Source organism: Sycon ciliatum, chromosome 2 (assembly GCF_964019385.1).
Source record: "Sycon ciliatum chromosome 2, ocSycCili1.1, whole genome shotgun sequence".
NCBI classification, from domain to species: domain Eukaryota; kingdom Metazoa; phylum Porifera; class Calcarea; order Leucosolenida; family Sycettidae; genus Sycon; species Sycon ciliatum.
In genome coordinates, this window is record NC_088644.1 from 24406185 (window position 1) to 24419537 (window position 13353).

The 13353-nt window shown below is 50.9% G+C and overlaps 1 protein-coding gene across 1 annotated transcript in view; it reads left to right on the forward strand.

The window, feature by feature from the left end:
- Positions 1 to 12508: 12508 nt before the first annotated feature.
- The window catches only part of LOC135809322 (mucin-19-like), a 90328-nt gene continuing 89483 nt past the window's right edge, over positions 12509 to 13353 (forward strand). Inside the window, exon 1 of the mRNA XM_065322655.1 lies at positions 12509 to 12885. Within this exon, the coding sequence (XP_065178727.1) occupies positions 12801 to 12885 (85 nt within the window). The 5' untranslated portion in view covers positions 12509 to 12800. The remainder of the gene's footprint in view (positions 12886 to 13353) is intronic.

The window sequence follows — 13353 nt, forward strand, 5'->3', positions numbered from 1 at the left end:
CTAACTGCCGAGCTAAACCCTCTTGCCCTCTAGACGGCTGGTGTTTGCAGGAAAGGGTGGTCTACCAAGCGAACGTCATGGCTCGGAGCTCAGGTGACGAGAAGCAGTACTTCGGGCTTTGCGAGACACCGTTCAAGACGCGCTATAGCAACCACCTCACGACTATGAGATACGAAAAGTACCGCAAAAGCACGCAGCTGTCGAAGCACCTGTGGGTACTGCAGCAGGGTGAAGAGTACGACATCAGATGGTCCATCGTCGACAGAGCAAAGACCTACAGCAACATCTCAAAAAGATGCGGCCTGTGCTTAGCAGAGAAGGTAGTAGTAGTAGTAGTAGTATTTATTATTTGACTAGGGGAGTCCCAACAGGCATGGCCTTGTTACAGGGAACCCTAGGTGAATCTTTGTGAGGTGAGCAAAAGTACCAGCAGATTGTGCCTGACGACAGTTTGGAGGAAGAGTGTTCCACCGACCTGCCGCCAGAAAAGAAACTGAGCGCAGTCCATACCCAATATGTACAGTAGGTAATACTAAGGCAGCTGTATCCTGGCCACGAGTACGAGCATTTGTGTGCGGGCCAACTGAACGCAGGAGAAACAGTGACTGAAGGAGGGGGCTAGTAATTGATGACAAGCAGCGATAGACCAAAACGTATAGTTTCAAATTAACTCGTTGCTCAAACGAATACAGATGACACCGTTGTAAAACTAATGCAGTTGGGGTCATTCTAGTTAAACCAAATGCCTTCTTCATCGCAATATGGCTGACCGTTACAAGCCTGTTATATAGGGTAGTTTTCAAACAGTGCACATACGCATTACTTGCATATTCTAGGGTAGACTGTATAATTGACAAGAAGAAAGTTCTCCGAGCTGTAGCTGATAAATTGCGACGGCCATGAGCAAAACAGGCTAGTTTAGCGAAGACCACTGAACACACCTTTTCTACTTGTGGGCGGAACGTTAGATGCTCATCGATTAGTATACCGAGGTATTTCACAGTAGAGACAGGGGAAATGACAATACCTTTACAGGTCAGGTACAGGGCTGGGCTCAGTGCAGGCAGGGCAGGACGCCGTATCAACATGAACTGTGTTTTAGTGGGGTTGAGCAGAAGGCCTTTCTCATCAAGGTATTGCTCTAGCAACCGCATACTATCCTGCAAGCGTAGCATAATTGTAGCCACATCAGAGCCGAATACGTAGAACGCAATATCATCAGCGTACAGCTGCACGACACTCTGGTGAAATATATCGGGTACCCGGCGAATGTAGACGCAGAAAAGCAAAGGCCCAAGAACAGACCCCTGGGGGACCCCTCTTGTACAGGGTTTGGTGTCACCCTTCTCACCATTGACAGTAACCTGCTGGCTGCGGTTCGTGAGATAGTCTGAGAACCACTTGAGGACAGTGCCGCCTAAGCCAGTGGTGGCTAGCTCTCCCAGCAGACCTGTGTGCTGCACACGGTCAAACGCCTTGCTCATATCCGCAAAGACTACTCCGCATTGGTCACCGTTGTCAAGTGCTCTGTTCCATCTGTCTATGCAAAGTGTCAGGGCATCCTCACAGCTATGGTGTGAGCGGTACGCAAATTGTTCAGCTGGTATGGCTGACAGGTCTGGATTCTGGGTGAAATACGAAGTGACTTGCTTGTGGACAACCTTCTCTAGGATCTTGGCCGCGATAGGCAACAGTGAGATTGGCCTGTAGTTGGTGGCTGAGGTCTTATCACCAGATTTGTAAACAGGGCAGCCATGGGCATGTTTGTAGGCAGCAGGAAAGATGCCAGAGCGAAGAGACTGGTTGACGATAACAGTTAACGGATACGAGACTGAATCTCTGCAGGATTTCAGGATGCAGGACGGAATCCTGCAGAGGTCAAAATCATCCACGCTGACGCAGCCACGCTCCTCAACAAAAAAATCAGAATTAGTATCAAAATGTCGACACCAGAATAAGTTCTACCTCTCGCGCTACGGCACTGGCGTCACTTAGTCACCTGCATGCCGCCGCCGGCACCTGCCTGCCGCCACCAGGCCCAGGCCAGGGCCTGCCCGCCGTCGCTGTTACTTGACTGTCACCCCTCCTGCTCTCCCTCCTTTTTTCACCTCCCATGTAATAACCGACACCATCCGCACCATGTCTCCCTAACTAACGTATCACTTGAAATGTCACACTAATGTCGCGCTTTTGCCACCTTTGCGCGCTATGCCACCTGCTTTTTCGCGCTTTACTCACTTTGCGCGCCCTGTTTTAGCTACCTGCCTGGGTATAAATTCGGACCCAGATGATGTACAGGTTATCAGTTGTCTGAGCATTGCCTTAGCTTTGCCATGTGCATGAAACGCAGCGTTACTACAATGACCTAGCCGGCTGTCTCTGTTCTAGGGTCCGGCGGATTCTGCCGGCAGAAAAATTGGCAGAATTCGGTTCTTTTTCTGGTAAGTTTCATGCATGTTTGGTATGTGGATAAAAAAATGGAGCAGAATTCGAGGAATTGCCCGCCATGAGGTTTGTATGGTTCTGCCAATTTCACTGCTTTTCGAGCAGAATCTGCCACCTTTTCGAGCAGAATCCGCCGGTCCCTACAAGTCTGTTCTCTTCTGCCTTTGTGAGAGAAAAGATACATGTACATGTTGGATAGGGAAATTGGGGTCAATCAGAACTTAAGCTAAGGAAGTCAAAGAGCGTCAGTTGCTCTCTGCCAGTCAAGGCGCAGCAGGTACTTATGGCATCTTTCCTTGAGGGATTACAGCTGTTGTGGGTGCGGTGCAGATCGCAAGACATGTCCTGGCAGGCTGTTCCACGTTGGGATGGCGCAATCGGGGAACCCATTGCGGAGGCTGCTTCAGGTGCGTGCCGGGAGTGTTGATTTTAGCTGGTTCTGGTCTTGCTGAGCGATCTTAGTAGCCAGCCTGGTCAATGGTCTGCACGGAGGGCGTGGGTCGGCTGGGGCTGGTAGAATGGCCTTAAGGGGGTCCGTCGGGGGAAGATACGTTAGCTTGAAGAGGAGCGACAGGGATGCAACCATTCTGCCGTGCTCCAGGCTGGGAAGCCAAACTCCCGGGCCGATGATCTTTTGCGGCCTGTGCTGCATCTTGTCCAGGCGGGAGGTACTGGAGCCCATCCACACCAAGGAGCAGTACTCCATCAGAGGGCGGACAAACCCCTTGTACACAGTTGTGCGACCTCTGGCGTTTAGGAGGGAGCAACCTTGGCAAGGAAGTGGAGTCGCTGACCAGCTTTGGTTTCAATGGAGTGGAGGTGAGTTGAGAAGGACAGCTGGGTGTCAAAGGTGACACCGAGCAGCTTAATCTCCCGCTCCTCCGGGATAGCAGCTCCTGAAAACAGTACTGGTGGCATGGCTGGGGGTGGCTTACGGTGGTCATCGCCTGAGACTTGGATGGCTCAAATGTCACTCTCCAGTCTGCGCCCCACTCAGCGACGCTGTCCATGGCGGCTTGGAGCTGCACTGTGGAGTCGACGATGTCGGATGTTGCAGACAGGCATTGGTAGAGGTTCGTGTCATCCGCATAGGTGGCAAGTTCGGAGCCCGCAGGTAGATGGTCCTCACGATCATTCACGTACATGAAGAGGAGAAACAATGTGGGACCGAGAATGCTGCCCTGCGGGACACCAGACTGCACAGGTTGCGCTGAAGACTGCTGGCCACTTACAACCGCCTGGAGGCGACGGTCGCGAAGGTAGCTGGACAGCCAGCCATGGAGGTGATCATGTAGCCCAGAAACTGAAGCCTTGCAAGCCAACGACTGGGCTTTCTCCGACGAGCTGCCCACGTCCTGCCTCGGGGCGGCCGCCTGGCAATGTACAAAGGTTTCGTACGCCCAGTCCTGGAGTATGCCCCATTGGTCTGGATGGGCGCCTGCCAGACCCATCTCGATCACCTAGATCGAGTCCAGAGGAGGGCTCTGGACATCATCGGCCCAGGCACCCTCCTGGACTCCCTTAGTCTACGCCGCTCGGTTGCTGGCCTCACGTACCTGTACAAGCTACGCTCCACTGATGGCCCAGCGCAACTCACCGCAATGCTTCCACCTCCGGAACCGCCACGGCCTCACCCCAAGACTAGACGGCAGCTCGACGCCAGCCGCCACCCTGCCTACCTGAAGCTTGACCTCCCACACAGTGCCCCTAACTACATCCACCGGTCATTTCCCTTCTGCCTCGTGGAAGTGTGGAACAGCCTCCCAGCAGAGATGCTCGCCAACCTCCAGGTTAAGAAAATGCAGGCGTTCAAAGTGAATGTTCACAGGCACTTGCGCCACAAGCACTGGCTTTGGGCAACGGACAACAACTAGCGCCACCGATAATTCTCTCTCTCTCTCTTCTCCCTCTCACTCTCTCTCTCTCTCTCACTCTCTCTCACTCTCGCTCTCTCTCTCTCTCTCTCTCTCTCTCTCTCTCTCTCTCTCTCTCTCTCTCTCTCTCTCTCTTCTCTCTCTCTCTCTCTCTCTCTCTCTCTCTCTCTCTCTCTCTCTCTCTCTCTCTCTCTCTCTCTCTCTCTCTCTCTCTCTCTCTCTCTCTCTCTCTCTCTCTCTCTCTCTCTCTCTCTCTTCTCTCTCTCTCTCTCTCTCTCTCTCTCTCTCTCTCTCTCTCTCTCTCTCTCTCTCTCTCTCTCTCTCTCTCTCTCTCTCTCTCTCTCTTTCTCTCTCTCTCTCTCTCTCTCTCTCTCTCTCTCTCTCTCTCTCTCTCTCTCTCTCTCTCTCTCTCTCTCTCTCTCTCTCTCTCTCTCTCTCTCTCTCTCTCTCTCTCTCTCTCTCTCTCTCTCTCTCTCTCTCTCTCTCTCTCTCTCTCTCTCTCTCTCTCTCTCTCTCTCTCTCTCTCTCTCTCTCTCTCTCTCTCTCTCTCTCTCTCTCTCTCTCTCTCTCTCTCTCTCTCTCTCTCTCTCTCTCTCTCTCTTTCTGTCAGGGACCTACGTAAGCTGAAGCATGATCAACCTATATTATTTTGCATTTGTGTAATTTCTGATCTTCTCTTTCTCACTTCTGTTGCATTCTCAGATGCTTCCATAATTCTATCATTCATAGTATGCCCCCTTGGCCCGCACAGTCCATGTCGATTCCGAGACCGAAATGGTCGGAGGAGTGCACTGCGCCTGGCCAGCACAGCTCTTGTAGCACCTACTACTCCTTTGTTGTCTTTGTCTCTTTTATTACCCCTATTACTTTGTAGGGATGTGCACATAGTATATAAAAAAATAAAAAAAATAAAAAGGGACAGCATCCGGACCAGTGGTTTTCTCAGGATTGAGTCTGCGTAGCTCTCTCCGTACTGTTACTTGCCGAAAGTGCACAGAAGACAGGGTCTGGGCTGTTCGTTGTCTGACACGGGGGAAATCCGCAGAATGGTGTGTTGCAGGAAAGTCATTGCCTCCCAGGCTGCATTTGGATGCAAAGAACTGCCCAAAACACTCTGCCTTTTCCGCATTGGATATGCACTCGTGTCCAGACTGGTCGACGAGAGTGGGGATGGCGGTATTGCGGCAACTACCTCCTGCCTGCTTGATTGTGGACCACCAGCCCCTGTCAGATAGGTTGTCCGCAGACAGCTTGTTGCGCTGAGTGGTGAAATGCATATGCTTTGCTCGGTCAATAGTACTAGTAGCGGTGCAGTGCTGAGAGGCTAGCCTGGCTGTGTTCTTGTTGCTGTCACTAGGGTCTTGCGCAGCAGCTTTCCACGCATTTTTTTATATATTTTTTTTACAATGATCACAGCTCACAGGCAAAGACAAAAAATTGCATAGTGGGAGCATAGTGATGGTGAGGCTTTTTGCCCTCAGCCGACCTGAGGTCTCGACGTCATGGGGACATAAAACGCACAAAAAAAAGAAGAAAAATGAAAGGAGTGACAGGTACATGATACGAAATGTTAGGAGGAGAGACAGTACATTAGAAGGAGGGGAATGATAAGACAGACAGTGCTAGGAGGAGAAGGAGAGAAAAGAAGAACAGACGTTATTGGGAATAGTATGTGGAGCGGAATTTGGAAGTCATGGGGTGAGGCAGATATGATGCTGATGATCAGAGATGGTCATGTGCCCACGACCAGTCGTTGGTCTTCAAATAGCGGTTGGCTGCAACTTTGAAGTGTTGCAAGTTCTTGGTGCAGAAAGGACCAGAGAAGACTCCGGCGGGCAGCTGGTTCCAGACGGGGACAACTGCGTGAGGGTAGGCTCGACACAGGTTGTTTCGGGAACGGACTGGAAGTTCATTGGCCAGTTGGTGTGCGTGAGCATTACATCTCTGGAATGTACTACGGGTGGAGTGGACTGTTCGGTGTTGGGGCTGCTGGGGTGGCAGCATCCTCTGTAGAAGGGGATGCGCATCCGGACAATGCATCTTGTACAGGAGGCAAAGTGCTGCAACCATCCGACGAAGAGCAAGACTCGGCAGCCAACACATTGGGGCGATGGCACGGATGGCCCGGGCTTGCACACGGTCGAGTCTTGCAAGATGGGATGGGGCCGCTCCCATCCAGACAATAGGGCAGTACTCCATCACTGGGCGCACAAAAGCATTGTAGGCTTGGATGCGACCGGGCACGTCTAGGAGGTGGAAAGCCTTACGCAAAGCACCAAGTCACTGTGTTGCCCGGAGGGCTACGGTACGAAGGTGGCGCCGGAAGGTAAGCTGACCATCGAAACTGATGCCCAAGATTTTGAGCTCCTCCTGTTCCGTCACATTTGATCCGTTGAAGTCAATCGGTGGCATGTCCCATTGGGTGCGGTGGAAACTGACGGTCAGTGCTTGGGATTTGGCTGGTTCAAATTTTATTTTCCATTCTTGACCCCAGCGGGAGATGTTGTTGACTGCTAGCTGGAGGGCTTGGGTGGTATCTTCTTGGGTGGTGGGGGTGATGTTGGCATACAGCGTAGTGTCATCTGCGAACGAGGCTAGGTCAGCACCAGCTGGTACGTGGTCCTCGCAGTCGTTCACGTACATGAGGAAGAGAGTCGGACCCAGAATACTGCCCTGGGGGACTCCAGCCTGAATTGGGAGCCTTGAGGATGTCTGGCCACAAATGACCACTTGAAGGTAGCGTTCACTGAGGTAGCTGCTGAGCCACTGGTGCAGTTGCCCACGCAGGCCGTATACGTCGGACTTGTGTAGCACACCGGGGTGTGATACACGATCAAACGCACCGGCGATGTCAATGGCGAGTATGCGTGCTGCGCCTTTCTCCCCGGCTGTATGCAGCCACTGGTGGTGGAGGCTGGTAAGGAGGTCGGCTGCACTATGACCATGGCGAAATCCAAACTGTCTGGTGGAGAAGACGTTGTTCGACTCGAGGAAATTTGTGGTTGTTCTGTTGATGATTGTCTCCATCACCTTGGACAGAATACACAAGAGCGAAACTGGACGGTAATTGGAGGGTAGAGACTTTGATTTCCGTTTGAATATAGGGACTATGTTGGCAATCTTCCATGTCTTGGGTTGTATCCCAGTTTGGAAGCATTGGGTAAACAGTATGGAAAGCGGTTGCGCCAGTTCAGCAGAGCAGGCTTTCAACACTCGTGCCGGTATCCTATCCGGCCCGGTTGCCTTTGATGGGTTGAGCTGGCGAAGGGTGCGTTCAACAGCAGCGACGCGGAAACGGACGTCCGAAAGAGCCTGGTCAGTTCGAGGTCTGACATATGGGAATGGGACGAACAGGTCATCTTGTGCGAGACTGCATTTGCTTGCAAAATAGCGGGCCATGCATTCTGCTTTGTCTGCGCTGGCTGTGTACTCTCTTCCATCGGGATCACGTAATGTCGGAACAGATTGACTACGCCCATTGCCAGAGGCACGCTTGACGGTGCGCCACCAGTCACTGGGTGGCAGCTGCTTTGAGGTCATTTTCTGTCTCAGTTTCGCCATGAAAGCACTCTTGGCAGTTTTGAGACAGGCAATCGTTGAGAGCCGTACATCTTGGTAGGCTGACTGCCGATCGTGGTCAGACTGGTCGTCTCTCAGGCACCTCCATGCACGTCGTTTCCTCACTGTGGCAGCAGTGCACTCAGTGGTCCACCATGGAGGATCTGATGCTCGGGTTTTCAGAATTTTAGAGGGGATGAATCTCTTCATAGTAGTTCATACCCTCCAGGATCCTCTCTGAGATGCCAGTGCATGACAGGTCTGGATCAGTCCGAGCAATAGCTGCCCAATTGGTGGTTCTGAAGAAGTGACGGAGCCTGGCCCAATCAGCATGCTGATACCTCCATACTGTTCTTGATATGGGAGGCTCGCGTGATGCACGGATCTGGAAGTCAGCAAGTATACAGGCATGGTCAGATTTGCCAAGAGGTGGCAAGACAGTAGCCAATGATTCTACGGGTAGGTCGGACATAATCAGGTCCAGTGTGTTGCGGCCACGCGTTGGTTGGTCGACTAGCTGCTCAAGACCGTGCATGTAGCACATGTCCTCTGCATGCTCGCCGGCTCTAGTTGTTCTGCTACTGTGGAGCCACTCTTGGTTATGTACATTGAAGTCTCCAGCAACTATCACAGCAGAGTTGCGGCAGGCTGTGGAGGTGAGGCCCCTGCAGATCACGTCGAAGATGTTGGTGTCTGTGTCTGAGCACGTTCCAGGACGGTATGCAGCACATATAGCCACAGGCCGGCCATTTGACAGTTTGACGTTTAGCCATACTAGCTCGTGGCCGAAGACATCAATGGTATCCAGTTCGTTCATGGCTAGCGTGGCCTTCACCCAAACTGCCACCCCGCCACCATGGCGGTTTCGGTCGCGTCTCAGAGGCTGGTAGTAGCCAGGGAGTGTCAACTCTGCTTGAGCCACGCATGTTGCTTGGTCCGAACAGCATCAGTACATTCCGGAGACCGCCATGCTGGGTCAGATGGACGTGGTGACAGCTGTCGCGACGACCATTTCTATCAAAAAGGGGAGTTATTTTGTTCCTTTGGTGTATAGTTTGCTGCCGAACAAATTACAGGTGACATACGAGAGACTGCTGGATACCTTCAATCGGATCACGCTAAGGATGACATGGACCTGCAGCGTGTGTCGATGGATTTCGAGAAAGCCGCAATGAATGCCGTGAACGCCAAGTTCCCGGAATGCTCTATCCGTGCCTGTAGTTGTTGTTGTTGTAGAAGTTTATTTAACGTCGCACCACAAACAGGCGATTTCGCCTCCTTTGACACATGTGGACGACAGAAGGAATGAGAGAGAGAGAGAGGGGGGACAGAAGTATGGAGAGAGGAAGGGTAGAAATAAATAAGCAATCAACCTCAGGGCTACACCAAAGCAAAAACGGAATGGGAACATACTATATACAAAATAGCTTCATACATATATTGCAAAACACGTTTATTATTCTTCAGTCCGCTATACCACAGAAACACACTAGCCGAAAAGCATTTAAACGGAGCCATGATGCGCTTTTAGCAGGGCACAGAACTGAAGGTGGCTGGGCTCGGAACGGAGATCGGGCGGGAGCTGGTTCCACAGGACTGCGCCGATGAACTGCATGGTCGCTCGACCCGCAGGACCGGGCCAAAATGGTACTCGAACGAGGTGATGTGCTGCTCCCCGAGTGCGGTCACCAGTAACTCTCACGAAGAAGCTGGTGAAGAGGGAGCTAGCTCGGGAGAACAGACAACGACGGACAAAGATGAGGAGCTTAATGTTAAACATGTCCTCCAGGGTGGTGAGGCGGAGCTGTTCAAAGATCGGGCTCGTGCGCGACCACGGTGGCAGACCGAAGAAGCCGCGGATAGCGCACTTCGTTAGACGTGCGATGGGCTCCATGTTGCCAATTTGAAGTGACGGATAAAAGGCGTTGGAAGCGTACGACAACCTACCCTGGATCATCGACCTGTAAAACAGGATCTTTGACGCCAGGGTGAGGCTTCGGTGGCTCCGCCACAGCGCACCTACTGACTTCCGCACCTGCTGGATTGTGTGATTGACGTGAGGCTCCCAGGAGAGCTGCCCATCTACCATTACGCCCAGGTACCGCGCTTGTTCCACAACTGCAAGGGCTGCATTCCCACAGCGAATTTGAATGTTATCTGTGTCAGGGGCAAGGGCCTCTTGGGGTAATCAACAGAGCTTGCGTTTTCTTTTGGTTCAGCATTAGTCCGCGGTCCTCCAACCACTGCGACAGTGGCTGCTTCTTCCACCTCACCCAGAATATTTATCGCCATGTTCAAACAAATGATCTTCAAGAGCGCTACATCGCTCATCCTGAGTTTGCCTGAGAGGTGAAGCAGCTTGCAGCACTTCCGTTCGTGCCACTTGGAGATATTGTGCACTATTTTGAGGTCCTGGAAGAGGGTTTGTCCGAAGAAGCTGAGCCTCTTATAGAATACTTCGAACGATATTACCTCGGCACTCGAAGGCACAACGGCCAGAGACGCGAGCCGATGTTCGCCATCTCAGCATGGAGTGTCCATGCTCAGACAGTGCTCCGTGAAGATCGTACGAATAACTGCCAAGAGGGCTGGCACAGGAAGTTTTCATCAACCATATCTTGCCACCATCCCACTGTTTGGAAGTTGATAGAAGGAATAAAGATAGAGCGAGCCACAGTGCAGTGTCCTGTCGCTATTTTGTTGTTACCACAACCTTGGCGTGGACTGTAATGCCTTAGACTGACCCTTGCTTTGATATTTTATGATGTGCAGGTGCAATGGACAGTACAGCAACTGTACCAGTTTTCTTCGTTACTGTATTGAGCCTATCGTGTGTTTTCGACAACACAATTTTTAATTGATACTTGTACACCCGCTCCCTCTACCACCGACACAGCCAAAGCAAGTCGAACACACGGTGTAGAGGAAGAGTGGTGGATCACTAAGCCAACCGAATGTGCCTTCTCCACCGTTGCCCTTGCCGCCACCGGAGCCAGAAGCTAAACGGAACACAATCTCGAGACGTAGATGAGCTAAGGACAGTGGCACGGGACAGACGTAGGAAGGAGAACACGGATGGTATCAGACGACTGACTGGTGGTGAGTTGGGTGAGGATGCGGCGGATGACGAAGATACAGATGACGACGAGGCGGATGATGACGAGGCGGCGGATGACGACGAGGCGGATGACGATGAGACGGCTGGTGGTGATGGTGATAAAATGGACGAGGAGGAGTCAGGCCGGTGGCAGGGAAGGTGATGGAGCTGATGAGGGTGAAATTCGTAAGAAGTCAGCTGTGTACTTGCATTTGTTATCTCGTCCCGATTGTTTGAGTGTGTATGATCAAGAGTACATAACCATATCTATCATGCACTAGAGTGCACGGGTTCATCACGTGATGTGAAGTTCTGCCGTCGCAGACCCCATAGCTGGAGTTGCACACTCTTGGGTTATGTACTCTTGGTATGATGATTCCCACTTCTCTGTACTGTGTCGTGCCCGTTATGTCCAGCAGTTGAAGGTCCTTGAAGCTGTTTGTATTCGTACGCATAAGCCCGATTTGTGTAAGCAAAAAGAACATGTTAGCACTTAGGCTATTTTCGTAAGTTTGCATCCCGTGTTCACTGTTCATGCCCATTTGCCACACTTACTCTTTACCTTAGCCCTCACTTTTTGTAATACTTACGCGTCATGTGTCACACTTCTTTGGATTTTTAACCTTTGTTTTTTCCTTGATCACCTTAGTTCCGTATTTCCACTGATGATCGGAGCTTGAAAATCGATTCTGGAAACACACAATACCAAACCTTGAACAGATTGTCACTCTTGCTAGTATCAAGAGTACATAAGCTCTTCGGGGAGGGGGCGTTCGTCACTCTTTGACCTCAGGCTTCGAGGAGTTTCGTTTTCCTGAAGAGGTGGCTTATTATATTGGCCAAAACGAAAGTCTCCTCGAAATTCCTCAACAGGGACCGCGAGTAAGGATTGTACCGGTACTACTTCATGTAGTACTCCCGGCATAAGCCACAACCAGGGATCTAGGGAGTACATGTACTTGTAGTACAAATTCTGTACTCCCTGGCCACAACCGCATGCTAGCATGCTGCAGAGCTTCAAGTACTTGTCTTGTTATGTATGTAATGATTATGTACGTAGAGCTAGAGGTTGATTAGCTTTTACAAAAAAGAAAGAAGATCTTGGACGCGTACGTCGACGTAAACCATGCATGTTTTTGTACTGAGTACCGCGTACCGCGGTATGCCAGCAAACCATGTAGACTTACCATGCGAGCTAAGCATGGACGCCACAAAAGGAAGCGTGTTTCTTGCATCTTGATGCATATGCGTTGCCATATGGAGTACTCGGGTGTATCGGTTGGCTGCGTTTTCTGTTGGGGGGGTGCAAGAATAGAGCTGTACTACGTACTACACGCACAGCAGGTTCCGCTTTTGTTATTATAGCGTCATTTCAGGACTTGTGAATGTAAGCTTTGGGGTTTCATTCGTATGACAAGTCAACTTTCAGGACTTTGTTGCATATCGCATCACATACATGTAGTTTGTCCAAGCCCAAGGCTACATCTTCCTAGCACAGTTAGCTTACTTTACCAAGAGGCATCCTTTAGCCCATCTGTGGGAAGTGACGGACTGTATGACTTTGCGTGTTGAATCTAGTTCAACATCGCGTTTGGTATCACCTGTTTTCTAGTAAGAGAGAACAAGAGGAAGGAAAATCACGAGCTCACTGACATCTGGTGAACACCAGCGTGTGAACGCAAACCGCTTGCAGGACAGGCGCTCTAGTTTTCGTTGCCTCTCATTAGCTAGCATTGGAACAGCGCCGGGATTTTTCATCAAAAACTCCTGACCACTGGCAGTTATTGTGTTTTGTCGTACTGCACCGGCTGTGGAACGTGGTCGCAATGGGTTCCCCCACGACCTTGGTGCTTCTGGCCGTGCTGAGTTTGGTCAGCTTACATTCGAAGCCATGTCTGGCCCAAGGCCAAGGTACTGTCGCAAATTTGTTACCGTTTGAACTTTGTTTGTGCTTTGTACTTCGATTTTTTAAAAGTACGTGTATGATTTTCGCTCCTGTAGATTGCGGATTGTGACAAAGAAAGAGATTTCTGCCCCACACAGAGACTGAGAGTGTGATCATAACAATCATGTTACTAGTAGACATACAGTGTAAAATGCAGTGAATTACACACTGGTTCTGGGAGGCATATCATGTAGTCAATTCTTTCCTCCTGCGGCAGGCATCGCTTGTCACGCGTGGTAATTTGCTGGTTGAGGAGAGCTCTGACCAGGTAGATGCTCCAAGTCTTGACCGGCTCTAAATCTCATTTTAGGATTTGCAAACTTACCGTATTTCCCCGATTATAGGTCCCACTTGATTGCAGGTTCGTGTCATTATCGTTTTGATATATTCACTTCAGTAGTAAGTCATGCTTGATTATAAGTCGCACCCCCTTT